This window comes from Taudactylus pleione, unplaced genomic scaffold (assembly GCF_031769625.1).
Source record: "Taudactylus pleione unplaced genomic scaffold, aTauple2 ptg000969l, whole genome shotgun sequence".
Classification (NCBI taxonomy): domain Eukaryota; kingdom Metazoa; phylum Chordata; class Amphibia; order Anura; family Myobatrachidae; genus Taudactylus; species Taudactylus pleione.
This window is the reverse complement of record NW_028285370.1, coordinates 3,560,078-3,584,814: the sequence shown is the minus strand read 5'-3', so window position 1 is coordinate 3,584,814 and position 24,737 is coordinate 3,560,078. Positions and strand designations below refer to the sequence as shown.

At 46.8% G+C, this 24,737-nt stretch overlaps 1 protein-coding gene and 1 pseudogene across 1 annotated transcript; one reads left to right on the top strand and one right to left on the bottom strand.

The window, feature by feature from the left end:
- LOC148454895 (E3 ubiquitin-protein ligase PHF7-like) lies at positions 1–17,502 on the bottom strand. The gene is made up of 11 exons (XM_088460644.1): positions 17,318–17,502; positions 6,385–6,446; positions 6,066–6,163; positions 4,791–4,892; positions 3,788–3,912; positions 3,394–3,553; positions 3,018–3,124; positions 1,820–1,936; positions 503–639; positions 159–233; positions 1–71 (listed from the first exon to the last, which is right to left on the bottom strand). The coding sequence occupies exons 1-11, from the start codon at positions 17,500–17,502 to the stop codon at positions 1–3; spliced, it is 1,239 nt and encodes a 412-aa protein (XP_088316770.1).
- On the top strand, positions 10,683–10,755 carry LOC148454896 (U2 spliceosomal RNA; annotated as a pseudogene).
- Positions 17,503–24,737: the final 7,235 nt, after the last annotated feature.

The following is a 24,737-nucleotide window of genomic DNA, read 5'->3' as shown; positions in this document are numbered from 1 at the left end:
CTACAATGGTGATTTTCTGGTCCTCCTGGATGTTATTATTTTATAACCCCTCACCCGGGCGCAAGTCTCTCTTGGTGTTACTGAAAGATGCCCCCTCGTCCGGGCGCAGGTCTCTCCTGGTGTTAATGAAGGATGCCCCCTTGTCCGGGTGCAGGTCTCTCCTGGTGTTACTGCAGGCAAAGGATTTTCTCTGCTTGTTGATGGTATTACCACAGATGCCTCTGCCAATGGCTCTGCAATCAGAAAGAGATCCAACATTGTTATCGATATGTTTATGTGGATGGACGTACTCTGTGTCCTACAAGTCGCAAGTTGGCTAAGGCTACTGTAACATGAAAAGGGCCACACATCGATTATACTACAGTGGCATTAACCCAAGACTGGTAACTTAATGATAGTTTTCACTAATGTCTCATTCTACCACGTAAGTGAAATATAAGTTATGATGTTAGATTCTGTACTACCTAGTAATAGGTGACAAATGACAGGGGAAAGTACTTGCCAGCAACATCCTCCGGCTTCTCCAGAATGGAGGTACACTCTGCACAGGTCCATGTGCTCTCAGCAGATCTCAGGGCTGAGCAGGCGAGGTGGGTTCCCACTGACCCACAGCAGTGACACCGAATTATACACCATTCACTGAAAGAGGAGACACAGAGGATAAATCTACAGCTGGAGCTATAAATCTCAGTGATGGTGCATTTCGCTACAGGAAGAAATAGCCCCTAAGATACTAAATGTTTTATTGTATTCTAGAGAGGATTAAACAATTTGGCAGCTTATAAGAATGTATACATTTTAGCAATTCTACAGCAAACATTTCCCAATTTGTAGGGGAGTTATAGTATACAGTTGTGTCCAAATACATCTAGCCTCTTTGCGTGCCCCTCTAGTCGCGCCATGCCATGGCATGACTCTGTAGTGCTGAGAGTATTTTTATAAATTTTTTTACCTTCAAATGCAATTTAATCAAACAGTGATGAAAGTAGGACGCACAAGCAACTTCTGCTGATTAAAATCATATGTGGCATGCCTATATTCTGTGTGTGACAGCGGGTGTATCTGTATGCAAAATGCTACGTTACAGTGCCAGTGGCTACTACACTGTAACAGCTGATACGCCACCCACACAATGGTTGATACGCCACCCGGCACAATGGTTCATATGCCACCTGGCACAATGGATAAAACGCCACCCTGCTCCCCTCATTCTTTTATTTTGTGGGCATGGAATATCATAATGTATCTCTGGTGCCGAATAGAAGAGCAGCCGGGAAGAGAAGCCTCTGAGCCGCCCAACCAGCACAGTGAAGCACGATAAAGAGAAGAACTGAATTATAGGGCAGAGGAAGAAGATAGAGACGGAGGAGCAGGTGAAACCAATAACAAAGTGGGCAGCGCTGTCAAGAAAACCTAAGGTACTGGAACTCTGATAAAGATTCCAATAATACAATTTATTGAATACATATTAGATTCACAACACATATAAAATATGGGATACATTCAGTATCCCGGCGCATCCTGTACCCATCCCATAACATATATAATAACAGAAAATGATTATAGTAGCCAGGTTCTTGGTGTCGGCCTCTTAGTAAGCACACAGTAAATGTGAAAGATATCAACCTCTTAGTAAATACACCGTCACATATATTACGCATACACCCAGTAGATCCTTAGCTAATAAACGTAGGGTCCTATTTATCAAGACTCTAGGCCGCATTAATCATGTGGAATGAGCAGGGGAACCTTCCCAGGGGCTGCTGCTGGGCCATAGCACACTGGCAGCCTTTAATAAATAAAATGCGAAAAGTTTTACCTGCCGCTCTCGCTGTGAGTTCTTCCATGGTCGCAGCGGCAGGGATCCGCGTCGCACTGTTGGTGGACCTGCAGTAGTTCTCCAAAGGCGTTGTTCTCCAGTTCCCAGGATGCATCTCTGAAAGGTTAATGTGAGGTAATATCGCTGATGTAATTAATCAATGTGACATTACAACGCTTTCTTCTGTCTGTTCATCTAGTCCAGTAGTCCAGTCTGGGAAGCCGTCGCTATGGGTCTCGCTACAAAGGGGGCGTGCTGTCGATGGTGAGTGACAGCACGCCCCCTTTGGTGGGTGTGCTGGGGGCGTGACTGGCCAGACCGAGGCATTCCCATGGGAACGCCTACCATCTGGGGCCGGCCCCTCTGACATCACAAGTGATGTCAGTGGGAGAGCTTTCGGCTCTGATAGAGCCAAAAGCACTCCAGGGCTTGCGGCAACGAGACCCTACCAGAAGGGTCTCGTCGCAAGGCCGATGGTCGCGATGGTCTTGACCATCGTGACCATCTTCCTGGCCGCTCGCTATAGCTGTGGGTGGTCAACCACAGCTATACGAGCATCCGGGAGGCCACTCTAAAAATTCAGAAGGATGGCCCTGATTCAGAGCGAGCGCTTTATCAGAGCGTCCGGCTCTGAATCAGGGCCATAGACCCATAGTCAAGTGCCCATAGTCTTATGGCTGGATTTGGCAATTTGCTTACTAAAGAACTGATAAATCTCTGTAAATTATAATAGGACACATTTTGCTTATAGCATTTCATAAGTACGAAACACAAGGTAAAATAACGGGATGCAAGCTTTTGTTTCCTTGTTTAAGCTACACAAATGCACAGTTAATGTCGGCTCCAGTTTCGTCTCTGTAATTGGTGTGGGGGGGTGCACACCGCCACTGATGCCATTCACATCATTATTCCGTTGATAGCTTTCAAAAAATGCAGCCAGCACCATGTTCCAGAAGTGATCCCCAGAAACATGGCAGCTGCATCATATGTACGATATAACGCCAGATTACTGCGTATGCACAGGGGATTCTGGGTAAATTCCAGATTGTTGGTGATGTTCTGTGCATGCGCCAGTGCCATTTTTTTTTTAGGGGGAGGGGGCTCACAGAAATCCTCACATGGGCCCCCTCCAGTCTTAAAATGCCTCTGTGATGGAGCTGGATTCTATGTTCTAGATAAAGACAATTGTTACATATACCTGTGGGGAATGTAAATTCCCATTTGCAGCATCTCCTGCTGGAAACTCGCCATGTTCTGGCATATGGGGCACTTCAAGAAATACTTCCCTGCATTTAATGCCTGCATCTGTAATGTAAGAAGTTCAGATGAAATACCAAATATATATATATGTACAGTCATGAAGCAAACATCCTGCACAAGAGCTGACGAGCAAGGACAAGCCGACCAGCCTAACGTCAGGCCGCATTCACCATAATCCTTCATATACAGAGAGCGGACACCGGAATCAGCTTCAAACCCTCCACTCCATTGGCCGTCATTCCTCGGCTCTCTCCTGGTTGGCCTCCTCCCGGTGACTCCGATAGTGAGGAGTAAATAGTAAAGCCATAGCTCACCTGCAGACAAGTCCTGTGGAACCAAGTGTTTTTGCAGCAGGGGCTCTTAATCACATCATATGCAGGGGCAGGGGTCAGCTCCTCCAGGCAGATGGTACATGCACTTACTCCGTCCTGTGCCGCAGCCTTCTGAACTGGCCGATGCCTTGGGCAGAATGATCTACAGGGAAACAAATATTACAGAATAAATAGTGAGAAGTTCAAACAAAAACCCCCACTGTAACGGAACATACATACACAGCGCGATCGCACGCCAAGACATAGTGGGTGTGCTAATGCCTTGCCGTACGATCGCCTGCCTTCCCGGATTTGCATATGCCAGCTGCGTGCGAACGCATCTAGCAAGCGGGTCTGAATCGGGCCCTATATACCTAGAAGCAAATGGATTACTCACGGAAACTCCTTGAAGTACTGGAATATAAATTCCTTTTCCTGGCCACAGGGGAAGTGCACTGTCTCAGTGCAGCCCTTCCTGCTGCAGCGTATGGAGGCGCCCATCCTCTTGCACACTGTGCAGGGCTGCAAAACATGATTAACAAATGACAATACTGAGAAAAACACGAACAATGAGTGTAAATAGGTCCCCCACTATAAATAACCTTTGTTCTAGATTCCTTTACTTCCTAATAATAGAACAGTCACTGTATATAACACTCAAGTATAGCCAGGTCCTCTGCTAACCACCTTAGTGGGAGAGATAGAAAATAGCTCCTCTAAGGCTTCCAATCATAGCTGCTGCGGCTGATCGGCCGTCCTTTAGAGAGACCTATGGCACGTTAATCTTTTTTCTTTCTTTTTTTTATTTTGGTGAAGTGCAAGTGCATATGTCTGAGCTTCCAGTCCTCTGTGCATGCAGGAACTGGCAAGCTGGATCACACATGTGCATTTAGCAGCACACTGGCTCGAGGAAGCAAAGAGATCTGCATTACCGCTGACAGGCGGCATCACTCTGTTTCTTTCCACAAGCACCCATTGTCTGCTCTGCATCCAAATACTCACTACAACCACAGTCGGTAAACCATCAGGACACATGAACAGTAAAAAAAGCACAGTGGCCAACTGCGCCAACACCTGCAATGCATTCACCTCTGAATTAGGTCCATACACCAAAACATTTTATATAAATACGACTCGACAGAATCTGTCGGCCACCTTGGGAAAACACTTCTGATTGGCTGAGTGGCTTTTGACCTTTCTGGTCACGTCAGTACCACAGTCATTCTGCACCGCGGCTCCAGGCGGAGCCGTTCTCACTGCGGCATCACAAAGCTGTTTATTTTATTCTTTGTGGATTATCAGGGAATAGAATAAACTCCCAATTAGGCCCAATATGTGTCATTCAGTTCTCCGGTGACTTCACATGACATGAGAAAGTAACAGCACGATCGGCTCCTCACCTGCTCTGCTGCCCGGCTGGCTGCCTTCCGCACATCTGGGTACAGGAAGCCATAGAAGCCTTGCCTGTCACTGCCCCTCTGCAGCACACCGCTGGATAGTAACTGGATAGGAGAGAGGGGAGATGTACTTATGGCTGTCACCACTGCTGCATTATCTATAACAATTAGGAAGACTTATATCTCTAACATATGCTCCAATATAGTTTTATCATGTTTTATGCACTTAGCATGTTAATGAAACTGTGCAGATAACTACATATCCTTAGGGGAGGGCTCCAATAATATTTAATGCCTAAAGTTAAAAATGAAACAAAATATGTTTTTTAAATTTTTCCACCATTTTAATTAACAGAAAATGTATGGTTTCATTTGGTAGAATAATTTGTTGCCTTTATGTGGAGGGAGCTATCACACTTATCGCACCCCCCCAACCCCATGGCTTTATGCTAGGCTGAGGGGCTCACAAAAAGGGGTATTTTTAACCTAAGGGTGCATAGCCATGCCTCCCACAATTAGGACACACCCCTCTCCCTGGGCCCATCTCTTTACATCCCTGCCCAAAACACCCACAAGCCATCTCTCTGCTTCAAAGGCTTACCGTGACTTGGCTCTTATCAGCATTGGCCTCCCGGGTAGAGGAGATTGAGACATTTGAGTAAACATTTACATTATCACCTTGTGAATATAGGGCCTGATTCAGGATGGATTGCAAGTCTGTAATCGCACGCACCCGGCCGCTGCGAAAATATGCTATGAATGCATTGCGATCGCAGCAGTATACTCACACACCCACCACTTCAGTAAGCTGCCCACTTCCGCAATACCTTGGTAGTCTGCGAAAGCATCGGTAACATAGAGTAACATCGGACCCAGACGCACAGTTGTGGTAGAGCTGACCTGACTCAGAAATTGCTAAACTTCCTGTCAGTACCTAGAGCTCAGGCTGCGTGTGCCGTCGCAGGGGCTTAATTATGCACGCCGCTGTAATGGCATTCAAACGCACTGGCATATCTGCGTTCCTTTGACCACTGCCCCTCGCGATCGCAGCGGCCGCTTCGCACACTGTGATGCATACGCATGCGCAGAACGCGAACATCGGCAGGGTGCGTGTGCATCCGCAGACTTGCGTTCCAAGCTGAATCAGGCCCATAGGACAAAATGATTATCACATTTGCATAAATATTGCAGATTGTGATAAATGTGCACCTTACTGTGTAACAGGCTGCTTTCAGCTGCTATAACTGATGCTCATCCATCATTACTTTCCATACTTACCAGGCAGTAGTGGTGGACAGTCAGCTTCTCCTTGGCGTTATGCAGCAGCTCTCCATACTTGGGCACATCATTTTCTGCACGACCACAGTAAATGCATGCTGTGGAAGCAAGGCAAGACGTTATGTATGGTGTGTTCTTCATACAAAACACAAATCACACATTAAACCAGAACAAGTACATGCAAGATAGGTGAGGGAATGTAGTTGTGAGACAGAGGGTAGAGAGAGCGATGCTCGACCAGGTGTGTACCCAGCTTTACTCTGTCAAAATTACAGATATATTACTGAAGGTTAATAAAGACTTCTGGCTCCTGTCTTACCTGGATCGGCTTCTAGCGATGAGCTTGATGCCGAATCTCTATTAGTCTTCCGCTTTCTCTTACTAAAGATAGAGATGCAAAAACAAAATTGTAAATTATAAGTGCAAATAATAATCCTCCTTTATGTATATGTCATATATAATATGTTCTGTGGATCTCAAGGTGCTGCTGCTGTATAAACTTACCTTTGTGGATAGTGTAGCTATTTTTATGGGACCAGATAAGCAGGGGTTAAAGTGAGCTGGAATGCGGCGGTACTGAGTTCAGTCAGTTATATATGAAGGGGAAACAAGTCCCTCCCCTGCCCGCAGCCCTGCAGCTGTGCCCAATGCCAACCGAGTGACTCTGCCTCTGAGAGGAGTCACTAAGTGACAAGCATCACCCCATGCCACCTGCAGTAAGGGCACGGCGTCACCCCATGCCACCTGCAGTCAGCGCACAGCGTCACCCCATGCCGCCTGCAGTCAGCGCACAGCATCACCCCATTCCGTCTGCAGTCAGCACACAGCCGTGTTGTCAGAGACACATTTTAGGATTACTTTCCCTTATGGTAAGGGGGGCGGTGTCATGCGACCAAAGTACAGCATGAGCGCCTTCACTTTAAAAATATGCCCCATAACGGGCGGCAGCAGAGTCCGATCAGCTGAATGCGTCTTGAGCATGTTTATGCTAATATATACAGTAATGTTACTGTTATTATCTATTTACATTATTACAGTGATATTGGTAATGGGTTTGTAGTAATAAGGCATATATAGTTCTGCAGCTCAGATTACATTAGTCTTCATTCTAGCACACTCTGGTCTGTATCTCCGCAGTGTGTTACATCAGCTGAGTGTGCTAGAAGCATCAGAGCAGAGAGCGACACCCCAGGCAGAAAAGAGGAACGGCACGGGCTGTGACAGGTGCAGGGTGCTAGAATGAAGACTATTACATTGGCCCCTGAGAACAGAATTTTGATACAGCATAAAACTGTTCCTAATATTCCAACATGACAATAACAAAACATAACAATTGTTTTCTTGGATCATTTTGAATTTAGCTTTATTAGCGGATTGGACGGTTTATAATGAGGAGGATGAGGGCTGGTTGTGTTTCCAGACTTATCTTAGAGACAACTACATTAAAGAAGTTTGTGTAGAGCCAACCTGCAGCTCTCCAGCAGTTGTGAAACTACAAGTCCCAGCATGCCCTGCTACAGTTTTAGAATTCCCTAATAGCAAAACTGTGGCAGGGCATGCTGGGACTTGTAGTTTCACAACAGCTGGGGAGCCACAGGTTGTCCAGGCCTGGTGTAGAGGATGAGAACGCTTGTTTAGTACTAATAAAAGAATTCAAGTGGTTTCATATGAAAATAAAAATAAAAACAATTCTATTATATGCTATTATGTAATGGATTGATGTGATATTCTATTTTTTTTAAACAAATTTTGTAATTGTCATTTTCTATGGTGGTTCAATAAAAAAATAAAATAAAAAATAAAATAAAAATAATAATAATAATAATAAAAATAATAATAATAATAATAATAATAATAATAACAATCCCCACAAAAACAAACAAACAGTGAAACATTAAAGTATCTCAGCTTCTGTTTCAAAGAATTTGAAGCACGATTATAAGTTAATCAATTTTGGATGCTATCAATGTTTGTGTAATTAGTGACAGTATTGATGTACTTAGTGAAATAAATTAGCTATAATTGGTGTTCCACATAATTATAAATCTGATCATAAATATTACATTTGTAACAAGGAAATCCCTATTTTTAAAAACACAACACAGACAGTCACTTACCTAGACGAGGCCATGAAGCCTCACATTTAGAGTTACAGCCTCTCAGATGCTTCTCCAGTAGTAGAATTAGAGAAAATGTGCTTTATAATAAAAACAATACACCTTGCTAGGATTCTGTAACTATAATGCAAGTCTCTGCTGAGGGTGAGCCTCACTGGCTGTCCTGTGTTATGACATCACTGGCCACTGTGACATCACTGATTTGCATAACCATGGCAGGTCAGATATCTGACACAGGGTCTCCATCATGCACATGCAGGGGCTCCATCAGAGAGTTATGGGGGGTACAACACTAAGGGGGCCAGACTGCCTGGGGGCCCGCTGTGGCCAGAAACACAGCCTAATTCCTCTGTACTGGGCCCCATATTTCTCTGCGCACATGTACTGTACCTGCTGCCCGGATCACTAGTTCTCTCACACCAAAGAGAGTCATTCTGGGGCAATAGTGAGCTCCTTGTAATAATAAGCAAAGATAAATCAGGGCAAGTCCATGAACTTAGTTTTCTGAAGTTATTACCACCTAGAGGGGTATTCAATATGAAATGTTAACTTCACTGCCGCAGTTAACGTTTCATATCGGAGTTTTTTTCTGCGTTAAGTCTGGTGCGCGCTCCCGCTTATCCCCGTATTCAATATAAAATTAACGAAAACGGGAAACTCCGAAGTTGAATTTGCGTAAAGTTACAAATTTTTCCTTAAAATAATTGTAAGACCTCCCTAAAGTTGTAAAAACATGGGGGAACACTATGGGTACCCCCGTTTTAGCCTTTAATTGAAAGTCAGGGATTTAAATAGCTGCAGCAGGTGTTTTTTCCCAACATTGAAGAAGTGATGCAGAAGAGCACTTAGGTTATTTCAAATTTGGGGTACATGAAAATGGGTACTAGCATATTTTGATGTCCCTAAAGTAAGTTTTTAAAAATTCTGCATTTGTGCACCTGCTGCTATAAATCTATTCTTCAAAACACCTGCCGCATACTTGCAGAATAGCCCTGAACCTATTTCCCTATTGTTTAACTATTTTTTCCCTTATTTTTTTTTTGCACCCCAATTTTGAAATTAATTTTTTGGGGTGTCCCTATTTTTTTTTTTTTCACTTTTTTTGACACAGTTCTTATTTAAATGTCAATCTCAGGGGTGCAGGCTATTTTTTTTAAGCCTGCACCCCTAAACTCTAATTTTGCTCTTTTTTTCGACACCTATTCAATGGTGAAACGTTATCACCATTTTTTATCAAAGACTTCTCAAAACTGCGATAAGGCTTTGATATTGAATACAGTGTAAAAGTAAAATCTGCAATAATGATGTCATAATTGCGATATTAATGCAAAAACGATGTTATCGCACCCATATTGAATACCCCTGTTAGTGTAGCCCCATGTACTCTATTAATGCACATTCACATCATACTCTGCAATAAGCCTGTGTACCAAATTTGCTGACTTCCGAGGTGGAAGACAGGTTGGCTCAGCAGGGAGAGGGGTGTCGCAGGAAATTAGTAAGAGGGGGGAGGGTCCCACGGGAAAACTGGAGCCAGATCAGTGGTCCAATCTTTTTTTTATTAAATTGGCAAGGTGCAGCAATGACGTGGCTGCATCTCTTCTGCGCCCTAAAAGGCTGCACCCTGGGCCTGGAGCAGATGCTTGTTTGCTCTGTAGTAGTACAGAATCCGCACTGTAGAGTTAGGTGACACAGGTTAGCTATGCTGATATACGCCGCGCCCCCTGACCTCTCCTCAGTGCTGCTGCTGCTGCTCCATTAGGGCTAGAAGGGAAATGTGCTTCTGATGGGAAGCTGAAGTTTGTTTCTATCTGCTCCATGAACAGAACGCCAGTGTGCCCCATGGTCTTCAGAGTGCCCCACACCACACCCACAGCTTTCCAGTGTGCCCTGTGCCCTACACACAACACTCCAATGTAGCCATTGCCCTTCCAGCGAGCCCCATGCCCTACACATGGCCTTCACATGTCACCACCTGCAAACCAGAGGTTCTCACATGCCAGCCGCTGGCCGCTAGCATATCTATCACATCAAGTAGGGGCACTAAAAAGTGAAAATACAGTATGTTTAAAAAGAATTCGGTGTGTGTAATGTAAATGAGTGTATTTAAAAAGGCGGCGTACGCTCCTGATCCACTAAATGCCCTATTATAGATGTTGAGTATAGGTCAGCATATGTGTGTGTCTATCAGTATAGACAATTCTATTTCCATATTGATCTCACATACAGGTGATGCACTAAGTACTTCGGTTAATATATGTATAGTATGTCATATACCACAGCATATCAGGAATGTTATTCAATAGAAAAGAGGGGATAACAATTCTCCAAAATATGGTCCTATAATTATTTGTTATCACCTCACATCTTGTACCTCTTGGTATAAATAGATTTATTACTTCTATTTTTGACCAAAAAATGTTACAGCATATGTGCAGTGTAATTCTTCTCTATTGCTGCTACACTCATAGCAACAGATTTTATTTTTATTTACATTTACATCGCTTCTCGGCCTTTTGGCTAAGATCAAGTGTAGTATCTGTTCTTGGGAAACATGGGGTGGAGTACCTGTTCTGCCTCCAGAGGTTTGGATGTCGCTTCTGGGGGAGAATGGGGAAAAACCCTGTGGAGTACTGTGCTGGGGGAGGACTGACTCCTGGTAGAGAGTGGGGAAACACTCGGCGCTAGTATCTGCTGTCCTAAATGGGGGTGAAGGAGGCCCCTGCGTTGGAGTGGAGAATGGCCGGGGCGTAGTACCTGCTCTCTTAAGGGGGTTGGTCCAGTACCCTGGCAGGGAACGGAGAAACACTTGGTCTTGCCAGGGCCGGGAGCAGCCTGAAGCCCGAGGTCCCCGTGCCCCTGTTATGGCAGAGCCAGGGGTGCCTGAAAATGCACGGGTATTGGTCACACCCACTGCACTAGTACGGCACTTTGCACTTGTACTTCACCTACTTCTGTCTGCACCTTTCCTTTGCCCCGGCCTTCTGGCTAGGGCAAGGATAATTTTTATTTTTCCCGCAGCCTGTAAGGCTGGGGTCTTATTTATTTATTTATTTTACACGAGTGTTTGCACTTTTTTTGCACCTTCACCACACATTTTTATATTATTTGTGTGTTGTGTCACGTGTTTTGATGGGGTTTAGGTGAGACCCTTATGGGCCACCCTCTCCCCTTGTAGCCATGGCCCTCTCCTTCTGGGGAGGGCTGAAGGTTTTTGTTCGTTCACCAGGGGGAAGCTTCGGCCAACCCTGGGGAGAAAGGGACGACCCCGAGCCGTGAGGCGGAGGGAAGTCTGAAGACCCTTGCCCCCTAAGGGGCCTTTTGGCTCCGGGGGTCGGGGACTCAAGGGGTCTCCTCAAGCTTCGGCGAGGTGAGATCCGAAGACCCTTTTCTCCTCAGTTGACCTTTTGGCTCTGAGGAGTTGGGGAGTAGCGGGGCCCTTCTCCTTTTGGAGAGGGTCCAAGGTCCTATGCCCCCAGCACAGTTTTGCACTGTTTTCCACTGGGTGTTTGGAAAAAAAAAAAAATGTGAGGCGATAACCAATAATTATAGGACCATATTTTGGAGAATTGTTATTTCCTCTTCTCTATTGAATAACATCCCTGATATGCTATGGTATATAACATACTATACATATATTAACCGAAGCACTTAGTGCATCACCTGTATGTGAGATCAATATGGAAATAGAATTGTCTATACTGATAGACACACACATATGCTGATCTATACTCAACATCTATAGTAGAACATTTAGTGGATCAGGAGTGTACGCCCCCTTTTTAAATACACTCATTTACATTACACACACCAAATTCTTTTTAAATATACTGTATTTTCACTTTTTAGTGCCTTGCTATTATGTATACAAATTATTCAAACTTATGTTTTATGTATTGTTTAGTGCACCACTATGGATATTTCCCCCCTTTTCTTATTCCCCTACTTGATTTAACAATATGTCCGTGGTAGCACCCCCATTTTCCCGAGTTGAGAGAGAATGATATCTGTGGGGTTTATTCTAACTAAATATTAGGGCATACATGGTGTCTGGTGCAACTGGAAAATAAGAGTTATGGTAAGAACTTACCTTTGTTATCTCTATTTCTACCAAGTCCATAGGGTTCCACAGGATACCTTGGGGTATAGGCAGGGGCTTCTTAAGAGAGGAGGGGGCCCGTGTGCACTCACCATGCGGGGCCCCCTCCTCTCTTTCTGGTGGCTGGCAGCCGACTGACACGGCTGGTCAGCCACCAGAGCCTTAATACACTCCGGGCACTAGAGTGTGCCCGGAGTTTACTGCGCATGTGCAGAGCGCTGGAAAATGGTCGCAGTGGCCATTTTCAAGGTGTTCTGAGCAGCACTGACACCCGATGCGGGACACGCACAGGTAAGTTTAATAAAAAAATGGGTGCAGGGAGTGCGGTGCGGGGCCCCCCGGGGGTCCGAGTGCCCCGCACACACTGCACCCATTGTAGATACGCCACTAGGTATAGGCGATGGCTCTTCTGTCGGGCACCACACAGTTAATCTTTTAGTCCCAGGCAGTGGTGTAACTAGGGTATTTGGAGCCCAGGACAAATTTGAAAAGGAAGCCCCCCCCTGATGTGCGCGCGCCAAATGCGCGCATGGCAAAAAAATGGGCGTGGCCACTTAAAAATGGGGCGTGTCAACATGACACACCCCTTTATTTTCAAACTGAACATTCCTATCCATATGCACCTTAACCCCAGTAGTACCCCTTATACAGTATCCCCAGTATGCAGTTGTGGTCCCTCTTATGCAGGCCCATAGTAGTGCCCCTTATATAGTATCCCCAGTAGTGGTCCCCCTTATACAGCCCCCAATTAGTTCCCTTTACTCAGTACCCCCAGTAGTGGCCCCCCAAATGTAGTGCCCCACGTAGTGTTCCCCCTTATGCAGTGCCCCCAGTAGCAGTCCCCACAATGCAGTGCGCCCAGTAGCGGTATTCCCTTATGCAGTGCCCTTTATAAGGTGCCCCCAGTAGTAGTCCCCCCCTATGCAGTGCCCTTTATATAGTGCCCCCAGCAGTAGTCCCCCCATGCAGTTTTCCCAGTAGTGGTCCCCTTATGTAGGCACCCTGTAGTGATCCCCCCTATCCAGTGCCCCCTATAGTGGCCCTTCCTATTATTGCCCCCAGTAGTGGTCCCCCGAGTGCAGTGCCTCTAGTAGTAGGCCCCTTTTATAATGTCCCCAGTGGTAGTTCCCCCCCAAGTAGTAGTTCCCAGTAGAGTAGCCCCCCCAGTAGAGGTCCTCCCAATGGCGCCCCCAGTAGTAGCCACCCCTCCCCCAGTAGAGGTCCCCCCAGTAGTAGCCACCCCCCTTCCCCGTTGTGCAGATAGGTTAAAAAAAAATATATATATATATATAAAAATATACTTACCTGAATCTCTGCTCCTGCTCCTGGTCCTGCTCGCGATGCCGCTCCCGCCCGGGCTGGCGCGCTCAGCATTTTGGGACAGACGTCATGATGTCATGACGTCAGTCCCATTACTCACTGCAGGAGCGGGACGGAAGTTCAGCTCTTGCAGTGGGTGCTGCAGCAGTCAACGAGAGTCTATCTGACTCTCATTGGCTGCTGTTTAACACACGCATCACTGCCAGCGCTGACGGCGATGCGTGTGTTATGCACAGCCTGAGCCCACCTCCTAGCGCTATTGGGCAAGTGCTCAGTGGGAGGGAACGGGCTCAGGTGTGAAGCACGGGACCAGCGCTGGAAGCCTAGTGCCGGTGCTGTGTAAATGCGTAGCGCTGACCACACTCATTGCGTTCGGCGCTACACTGGCTAACTAGGGCGGGCGGGCCGGTGCCGTGGCCGGTGGCACCCCCCCGCGCCGCCGGTCCAACGGCACCTAGGGCATGCACCCCGCTCGCACTGCCCTAGTTACGCCACTGGTCCCAGGATGCACTGGGGCCTCCTCTCCTATACCCCGCCCCCAGGCCAAGGCACCTTCAGTTACATACCAAGCCATAGGCCGGAGGAGGAGAAAACAGAGAGAAGGAAGACTGGAACATGCAAGATTCACACTCTCACAGAGAAGGAGACAGAAAACTAGTGACCAGATCCAAGTCCATCTGAAGCACAGATGCGAAAGGGTGGTAGTCCTGTGGAACCCTATGGACTTCGTAGAAATAGAGATAACAAAGGAATGTTCTTACCATAGCTCTAATTTTCTACTGCAGGGTCCATAGGGTATCCACAGGATACCTTTGGGATGTCCCAAAGCAGTACCTTCAAGGGTGGGGATGCTCTTGCAGAAAGGAGAATCTGTCGCCCAATGGAAGCATCCTGAGAGGCAAAAGGTATCAAAAGCATAATACCATACAAAGGTATGGACAGAAAACCACCTGGCCACCTTACAAAGCTGAACAGCCAAGGTGCCAAGGCGAACTGCCCATGAGAGACCCACAGACTGAGTAGAATGAGCAGTAAGAGGGTGGCATTGAAATGCCCTCATAAGTGTAAGCCTCAAAGATCGCCACGTGAATCCACCCTGCCAATGACTGTTTGTTGGCAGGCCATCCCTTCTTATGGAAACCGTAGAGGACAAACAAGGAATCCAACTTCCGAATGGAACTGGTATGAGCCACGTAAATACGGAGAGCACGTACCACATCCAATGAGGCCTCACCTGCTGAAAGGTCTGGTGAGTTAAAGGCCGATACTATAATTTCCTCATTAATGTGGAAACCAGACACCACCTTAGGAAGAAAACCAGGGCGAGTCCTAAGAACTGCCCTGTTCCTGTGAACAATTATAAAGGCAGGGCAACAAGAAAGAGCCTTCAAATCTGACACCCTTCTAGCTGAAGTAATAGCTAGAAGAAATACAGTCTTAGCTGTAAGCCATTTGAAGTCTACTGAGCCCAGGAGTACAATGGAGGTCCTTGGAGAGCCCTAAGGACCACAGCCAAATCCCAAGAAGCCACTGGAGGGACAAAGGGAGGCTGAGGGCCTGATTCAGAGTCGGACGCTATTTGCGCTCGCTCGGTCAGAAAAAGGGGCCGGCTATTTAAATTGAGCGCTCGCTCTTTGCGGTCTGGTGGCGCCTCAATGTCTGAGCAAGCAAACGAAACATGCGCTCGCTATTTTGTAAAGACGCCCCCTGGCTGCTCACATCCTACGTCATCTCCGCTATTTATTAGATTAATCAAGTACATCGAAAGGCATCTGAACTGCTCGCAGTGCTTGTGGTAGGTTTATCCTACCGCAATCATGCGAACAGTTCAGGTTAAGAGACAACCAAGTGACATGGCCGATGACATTGCTTTGTTAATTATGCACACCCTTAAAATGCCCGTTTTGACCGTTTGGCACGCCTGCGTTCGGATCTCCACTCCTCGTTTTCAAGCACCTTCCCCTGTTACCACCCACAAACGCCTCATCCTGTCACTCAAATTAGCAGGCACTCGCTATTTGGCGAGCACTTGATTTCCGATCGCACTGACTGGTTGGCGCATGCGCATTATGACCCATACGCATGCACAGTTCTGTGAACATCGCTCAGAGCGAATGAGCGGCCGCTTACGAGCGGCTCTGAATCAGGCCCTGAATGCGAAGGACACCTTGCATAAAAGTGCAGATATCAGGAAGTGGAGCAATCCTATGCTGAAACCACACTGACAGTGCGGAAACATGCACCTTCAAGGATGCAAGGCGACTTGTAAACCCGCCTGTAGGAAAGCCAGAGCCCTGGATATCCGAAATACCTGGGGATTGTACCCCCTGGGCAACACCCATCAACTAGGTAAACTACACCCTGTTGTAAATCCTGGCAGAAGCGAGTATCCGAGTTCTGCGCATGGTGTTAACCACATAGTTGGAGAATCCCTTAGCCCATAGGAGGGATGTCTCAAAAGCCACGCCATCGAAGACAGACGACCCAGATCCGAGTAAAAGCAAGTACCCTGAGACAACAGGTCCGAACGTTGAGGCAACAGCCACGAAGTGTCGATGGAGAGACTCTGCAGAGTACCAGTGATGGCTGGGCCATGCTGGAGCCACCAGCAGGATCGTACCCCCTTCTTGCTTGAACTTTCGAAGCACACAAGGAAGAAGGGATAATGGAGGAAACTGGTACACAAACTGGAAACAAACTGGAAGATCCACAGAACCGACAGTGTGTCTACCAGGAGAAACTCTGCGTCTCTTTTTCTGGACCCGTACACAAGCAGCTGGCGGCTGTGTCTGGAGGCCATGTGGTCTATATCTGAAAGGCCCCATTTGTCCCCTAGGAGCTGAAATACCTCCCGGTGAGGAGACCATTCCCAGTTGAGGACTCCTGAACACAGCCGAGATGGCCGGGAGATTGCTGTCCATCCAAGTTAGAATGTAGGATACCTCTTTAAGGGCCGTCTGACTTCCTGTTCCTCCCTTGACAGTTTAAGTAAGCCACTATAGTGGCGTTATATGACTGAATTTGCACTGGTTGTCTGTGCAGAATAAGTCTTACATGTTGTAGTGCTTTGAACACTGCCCGAAGTTCCAAGATATTCATCAGAAGGGCCAATTCCGCTGACGCCCACCGTCCCTAAAAAAACATGTGGACCCCTCACAGTCCCCCAGCCCCGAAGACTGGCACCCGTCGTGAGAAGGACCCAGCCCAGGATACCTTGATGAGATGAGACGTCTGTAATCACCAAGTTAGAGACAGGCGCCCCACCAGAGAAAGCACCATCGTTTGTGACTTTATCCGATGGGACAATCCATCCCACCTGGAGAGAGTCAACCTCTGCAGAGGTCTGGAGTGAAACTGGGCATAAATCACCATGTCAAATGTTGACACCATGGACCCCAGTAATGGATACTCGGCGACCTTGAAGACAAATGTGTACCCTTGTGTGCAATGCCGAGAGCTTCACCTCTGTTAAGACGATTCTCTGCTGAGTCCAACAGTGCACCCAGATGGAACTTCCTCTGGGATGAAATAAGTGAAGACTCCTTCCAATCCATCCGCCAGCCGAGGGTCTACAACACCGATATAGTCAGTTGCAGATGGCTGCATAGTAATTCTGGAGATCCTGCTAACAGTAGGAGGTCATCCAGATAGGGAAGCAGGCGAACCCCCTGAAACTTCAGGAGGGCCGCCATGACCACCCTTTCCTTAGTAAATACCCATGGTGCCGTAGAGAGACCAAAGGGTAGACCTGAAACTGATAATGGTGATCCAGTGCAGCAAATCTGAGGAAACATTGATGAGATGTTGCAATAGGGACATGCAGGTAGGCAACCTGGTTGCCCAGAGACACCACGATGTCTCCAAGTTCCATAGCTAATACAATGGAATGCAGAGGTTCCATCCTGAACAGAGGTACCCTTTTGTAATCTGTTTAGGAGCTTGAGGTTGAGGCTAGGATGGTATGCACCGCACGTTTTTCTGTACCAGAAAGAGGTGGGAATAATAACCCATCCCTCTGTGGGGTGACGGGACAGGCACTATGACCCCTGCCAGGAGCATAGAACGCACTACCTACTGGATTTCCAGGGCACTTTCTTAAACTGAAGGAAGGCCTGCGGTGAAAAATTGATGGGGAGGTCTTCTCGGGAGGATAGGGCATATCCGTGGGAGACCACTTCCTTTACCTAAGTGAGAAGGACCCAGTCCATCTGCGGTGGTTTGACACCAGCCCTGGGCAAATAGTAGAAGTCAGTCCCCACCTTGGGGCTCCCCAAGGGGAGGCCTGACCCGCCACGCTGAGGGTTTGTTGTCCGGTATGGCGGCCGGACATCTACCGCTCCAAGTCTGTTTCTTGGCCCCAGAGGGTCTCGGAAAGCACTGCACCTTAGGCTTGCCCTGGGGATGATAGAATCAAAAAGACGAGCTCCCATATCTGGATGGAGTAGGAGCTCAAGGCAGGCATGCAAAATTAGCTGTTGCCAGTGTATCCACAATTTTGACTAAATCAGGGCCAAACAGAACCTGAGCATTATAAGGTAAGCATTCCAATCCCTTCTTGGATTCCGCATTTGCTCTCCAAGAACATACCACAAGGAGCGGCGAGCGGACACCGCCGCTGCAGAAATCCTTGAAGTAAGAATCCAAAGTTGCCTCATTAATGTACACAGCTGAATTCAAGCGTGTCACATGAGAATCCACCTAAGAGGGAGACTCCCATTTAGTGAAATAGTTGTCTGCAAAGGGGTATGCATAAGCCAGGTACCTTAGCGGTTAAATCATTTCCTTAAAATAAGCGTACGTAGGCATAGCCATGGGAAGGCCATTGTCCATGATGAGCATTACCATTCAGACTCAACTCCCTTGGGAGGGGGCTCAGAATCAGATAAATCCAGGAGTTCACCCTCATCAGACTACATGTCATCATTATACTTGAGTGATGGGGGGGTAACAAAGGTCTCTTAGAAGGCCTAAACGGAGGTTCCTGTAACCCACCCGTCAGGTTCTGAACTGTAGTGGACAAAGGGCCTGATTCAGAGCCGTTCGCTATTTGCGGTCGTTCGTTCAAAAACAAGGGGTGGCTATTCAAATGATCCGTTCGCAAATTGCAGTCTGTTCACACCTCTAAGACTGAACGAGCGAGCAAAACATACGCTCGGTTATTTGTTAAAAACGCCCCCTGGCCGCTCGCACCATACGTCATGTCCGCTATTTATTAGATTAATCGAGTACATCGACCAGCGTATGAACTGCTCGCTATTCTTGTGGTTGGTTTTTGCTACCACAATCTTGCGAGCAGTTCTGGCTATAAAATAACCCAGTGACGTGGTCAATGACGCTGCTGTATTAATTATGCACACCCATAAAACGCCCGTTTTGACCTTTAAGCACGCCTGCGTTCGGATCTCCACTCCCCATTTTCAAGCACCTTCCCCTGTTACCACCCACATACGCCTCATTCTGTCACTCAAAATAGCAGGCATTCGCTATATTGCGAGCACATGAATTTCGGCCGCACTGACTGGTTCGCGCATGCGTATAACGATCCGTACGCATGCGCAGATGTGCGAACATCGCTCGGAACGAGCGTACTGCCGCTAGCGAGTGGCTCTGAATGAGGGCCAAAGTGTTAACCCAGATAGGTTCTGCGGGGGGGAAGCGCCTGTGGAGGGGGACATTATGCCACCATTATGCCAGTGGGGGGAACGCAGGAGGGGCAGACAACTGATCCACTAAGGCATTTAGAGCATGTGTAGGCAAGACCATGGAGGCTCCTGTGACATTTTAGGCACAGTAGGGGTACAGGAAAGGGCATAATATAGCTGTACATAAACCCTCCTGACATACATCCCCTTCTCCTCTACCTACTTTACATCTGGAGCAGGCAAGTTGGCGAGGAGCACTATTTAGCATTGAATCTTCGCTCCCAGACAGGATAAATAATGTGACCCACCACACAGTGAGAACTTCTGACTGTGAGTCAATTCCCACCCTGACAGTACTGTAACGAGAGGGCTGAAGGGAGGAAAGATAAAGGGATAGCAAAATAAGGCTGACAGAAGAAATCAGACACAGCGCTAGCATAAGTCACCAACTATGCAGAAAAAAATAACCTGCACAATAGCACTATAATCGACTACAAGACCTAATGTCTAGTAGGAATAGTGCTGCATACTCTGACCTTACTACTGGAGGAGAGGTATGCAGGGGGGAACCAGGCACCGCTGTGTGAGACCAGCGTTGTAGCTCAAAAAAGATGGCCGCCGGAGAGCACAGTGTGGGCGGGCCCGGGTGAGGAACGCTGGAACAGCCCGCTGAATCACTGAGGAAAAAGCGTCGCTGTGTGCATCGGGGGAGGCGCCGCCTGTTCTATACAGGGAAGCGCGCTCCCCTGGCATGCCTTTAACTCCCAGGATGCTGGAGCGCAACTCTGTGGTGCTCCAGCCCCATATCTCAGCGGTTCAGTGGTAGCACATGCTCTTACCTGGCTCCACAAGCAGCCGTCCCCAGGGAGCCCCTAGCCCTGGGGACAAAAAGGTGGACTGTGCTTCAGCGGGGGCCTACTGCAGACGTCCGCTGCTTACCTCAATGTCCCCCATGAAGATCTGGCCACAGTCCAAGACCCCCAGGGGTTCCCACTAGCTGGAACCCCTAGGAGCCCGCCGAGTTCCCCGGATCAGTACCGGTGGTCGGCGCCGGCGGGGTGTCGGAGTGGCAGCATGGATGTCCACTGGACTGTCCATGCTGACCATTCTTCAAGATCTTCAGGGGCTGTATCAGCATCCCTTCTGTGCAGTGACCCGACTCCGGCCGGGCACCTACGAAACTGAAGGTGCCTTGGCCTGGGGGCAGGGTATAGGAGAGGAGGACCCAGTGCATCCAGGGACTAAAAGATTAACTGTGTGGTGCCCAACGGCAGAGCCATCACCTATACCCCAAGGTATCCTGTGGATACCCTATGGACCCTGCAGTAGAAACTTGCTTTGAAATTCTATTGCATTTCTATCACATGCCACCTGTGTGACCAGAGCAGTTTCTGGTTCTGACTTACTCGTCCAAAGAAGATGGATTAGCAGGTGGTCAGGATGCTGCTGCTACATCTGCTGTGTAACCTCACCGCTATACGGCTGTGGTCCAGACGGACTCTCTGAGGCTGGAGGCTGTAATGTAAGAAAACAAAACAAGTTATCTAAAGCAAAAGCAGTGACTTCATATATATTCTTGTCTAACCTATTAAATGCCCACACCCCTCCTGCGTCCCTCCTTACTGATGCTGTCACTTCTTATTGACATGGACACAGCCACACACCACTTACTGACATGGACAATGACTCATACTGCTTACTGACACGGACACTGCAATACACACTGCTTACTGACACAGCCACACACTGCTTACTGACAAGGACAATGACTCACTGCTTACTGACACAGACACTGCCATACACACTGCTTACTGACACAGCCACACACCACTTATTGACAAGGACAATGACTCACACTGCTTACTGACACAGATACTGCAATACACACTGCTTACTGACACAGCCACACACAGCTTACTGACACAGACACTGCAATACACACTGCTTACTGACACAGCCACACACCACTTATTGACAAGGACAATGACTCACACTGCTTACTGACACAGATACTGCAATACACACTGCTTACTGACACAGCCACACACAGCTTACTGACACGGACAATGATTCACACTGCAATACACACTGCTTACTGACACAGCCACACACCTCTTACTGGCATGGACAATGCCTCACACTGCTTACTGACACAGACACTGCAATACATTGCTTACTGACACAGCCACACACCTCTTACTGACAAGGACAATGCCTCACACTGCTTACTGACACAGACATTGCAATACACACTGCTTACTGACACAGACACTGCAATACACACTGCTTACTGACAGGAACGAATCCAATTCGGTGCGAATTGTGAGGTGCGAGTTGATGTTTTCTCTGCAAATTCACATAGCAAATTCATGTTGCAATCCAATAGGAAATCGCACTGAACCATACTTGCCAACCCTCCCTCATTGTGCAGGAGACTTCCTGAAATAGCAGCGATCTCCCTGTCTCCCTGAAGAGTCTACCAATCTCCCTCATTTCATCTTACCCCCATTATGACACTGTTATATAAAAGAAAAAAAAGAGATATATACATTATAATGGGATCGTTAGTATAATTTACCTGCATTGATTATAAAGCACAATGATCCCTATGGTTACATGTATTTTCTGAGAAGTATCAGTGTGTTTTCATCAACAAGTAGATGTTACTAGCTGCTTTGGGGCTCATTTACATGTGGCTATAAATCAATTTTATGACACGCCTCTCAGATGTAGCAGTACACGCCCACTTTACTGCCGCGCTCATAGGTGCTGCTTTCACAATCTCCCTGAAATGCTTTTTCAAAAGTAGGCAAGTATGCACTGAACCCTCCAGAGTAAACACAAAATTTTTCCATCCGCACCTCCCTGGGGGTGAGACATGGGGCCATATTCAATTAGACGCAAAAAGCCGAGATCCGCGGAAAAGTATCGCCGATCTTGGCTTATTGCGTGGCGGAAACTTATCTCCATATTCAATTCCAGCCGCTTTTTGCGTACATGGAAAGTCAATGCAATGTAATAGGCAAAAAAGATGCGCCTCTGTATAGCAGGAGAAAAGAAGTGCAATTTTTTTATTTTGGGGTGCAAAGGTGGGGAAACCACTCAGAACCCTTTTGACACAACTGTGTCAAAAAATTCAGAAAAAAAGAACACCCCAAAAAAGTACTTTCATTTTGGGGGGGCGAAGTAAAAAGTAGGGGGACAAGCATAAAAACTAGTGAAATAGACTTTTTGGGGGTCTGTAAGGATGGGTCAGGTATTTTTAAGATTGCAGGTGCATGCAGCAGGTGCGTTTTTCATGATATTTAAAACTTCACTTTAGAGACTTTAAACCCTGCTAGCACCCATTTTCATGTACCCCAAATTTATACAGGACTATTTATATTCCCCAAAAATACTGCTTTATGCCATTCTTCACCACTTGTGCAAAGACGCTAATAAGAAGCAATTAACACAACTTAAGTACCCCAAATAGATTTATAAGGGCTATTCAGGCACATCTACACTGATCCCCAATGTTAGTGCATCCTTTTGGGGGGTTCAGGCTGATCTTTCCCATTTCTGACAGCACTTTCCGCCTGTTCCAAATTCGCAGCTTGCCGTTTTTGCGTGGTTTGGAATTGAATAGGGTGAATATCGGGGGCGCACACAATAAGTTTCCATGTCCAAAACACGTGATGTAGACGGAAAGTCGGGCAGGCGAACTTTATCTCGGACGTTAAACTAATTGAATACCGACCATGGTAGGGAAAATCTTTGTTTTAAGGATACAATGTTGGAACAACCTGCAGAACCCCATGTGCCTCAAATTACCACAAAATCAACTTGTTAGTTTAATCACCCCAAATGTAATTACAGTAGTTTTCTCATAGAAAAATAATACATTTGTAATTTTTTTTAAGTACCCTCAAAGCACCCCAAAATCTCCTTATATCCTACTTTTTTTTATACACACCCCTCTACACCTACAGTACAATAATAACAAAAAAATCATTCCATGCAAACTCACGTAGTATCATCCCACCAGGACTAACATCATGTCAATTAGAAGATCTTTTGCCTCAGAAAGTGGACAAAACACAACTTACTCGTCCATTTGGGGTACACACCACGGTTCTGACACAAACTTGCTCTGCTGCTTCCACAGGAAATCAGATGTTAGCTTGTGAGGCATATTACCGGCAGCAGAGAGCCAAACACTCACTGGCAGCAAAACAGAATTCTGATTTCTGACATTTGTTTTATTATTATTTTAGTTTTTATTAATTAAACAACTTGTCTCCAGTACTGGAGACATTTTCCTTGAGCCCACATCCTTATCATCAACCAGCTTCGGTCTTCAAGAAAATGGAGACGACGCCAGACCCATTGTCAGACATTTGGGGACATGTTTTAACCAGGTCAATCAGAGAGTGGGGTCGGGCCATCACCATGGTACCTTGAAAGCAATAAGCCTTGGATGTAAGAGGGACTTGAAGGTTCCTGCACCTACAGAGCATAGCTGGGGAGCTGCTCCTTCATGTCAGGGGTACTATATTTTATACACTAGTTTTTTTTTTTAGCAGGGTTAGGCAAAGTGTGACACTCCAGCTGCTGTGGAACTATACCTCCCAGCATGCCCTGCCACAGCTTTGCTGTTAGAGCATTATAACCCTGTGGCAGGGCACGCTGGGACTTGTAGTACCAGATGAGCTGGAGTGCGTGACGTTGCCTAGCCCTGTGTTAACTTATTATAGCCTAGAAGCCTGATTGATATAATCACTAATGCGTGTGACAACCCTGATATCAGATTTTTCTACAGTGGGTACAATGTTATATATTTGTCCCTGTTTTTTTACTGCAAGGTACCATGCTGTCCAGCCGGAGGCTATTCTCATTATCTATTATTATTTGGTCATTTTCAGGAGTGGTTTATGTCTGCCATCAAGTCCAGGTTCAGCCGGTAGTGGCACTGCAAGTTCCAGCATAACCTTCCAGCTACACAATTCCTCTGTTCCTTGGGCTTAATCCAAAATTGCACGCAATGTCGATGTTGGATGCAGTAGGCGATTTTGCACGTGCGGCTATGCCGTAGCGATGGTCACCGCCAGGATTCAAAATGTAATTGATGCGTAATAGTGAATGTGGTTGTTACATTTATAAAAATGGTTTCCAACATGGGTGCAGGTGAGACGTGTCTGTGATATGTGTCTGGCATAAATCAGGCGCATAGGCTCCTGTCCAATACCCACACTTAAAATAGTCATCGGTGTTGCTTTGTATGTGTGTTGCAATTTGTGATTTTTTTTAGTGAACCTAATTTGCGTTTGTGATCAAATTAGAGTCTAATGTTGTTTTGTGAAGCAGAACCGCTAAAACAATGATCCTGGACATGTTCAGCCGCTTACATATTTCTCCATTCCAGGACCAGCCCTAGTGTAAGCTCCAGAGATCAGTCACCCATGGAAATAGCAGAATAAGTAGGAGAATTTGTGGCACCGCTGCCTTTATGCTG

What these genes read in the sequence shown, in the direction of transcription:
- LOC148454895 (XM_088460644.1), bottom strand. Translation starts at nt 17,502, where the DNA reads ATGGAACCTCTGCATTCCATTGTATTAGCTATGGAACTTGGAGACATC. An exon ending in GTCTCTCTACGGCACCATGG is followed by an intron (nt 6,447 to 17,317) that starts GTATTTACTAAG and finishes CTCTATCTTTAG; the next exon opens with TAAGAGAAAGCGGAAGACTA. An exon ending in GAAGCCGGAGGATGTTGCTG is followed by an intron (nt 234 to 502) that starts GCAAGTACTTTC and finishes TTCTGATTGCAG; the next exon opens with AGCCATTGGCAGAGGCATCT.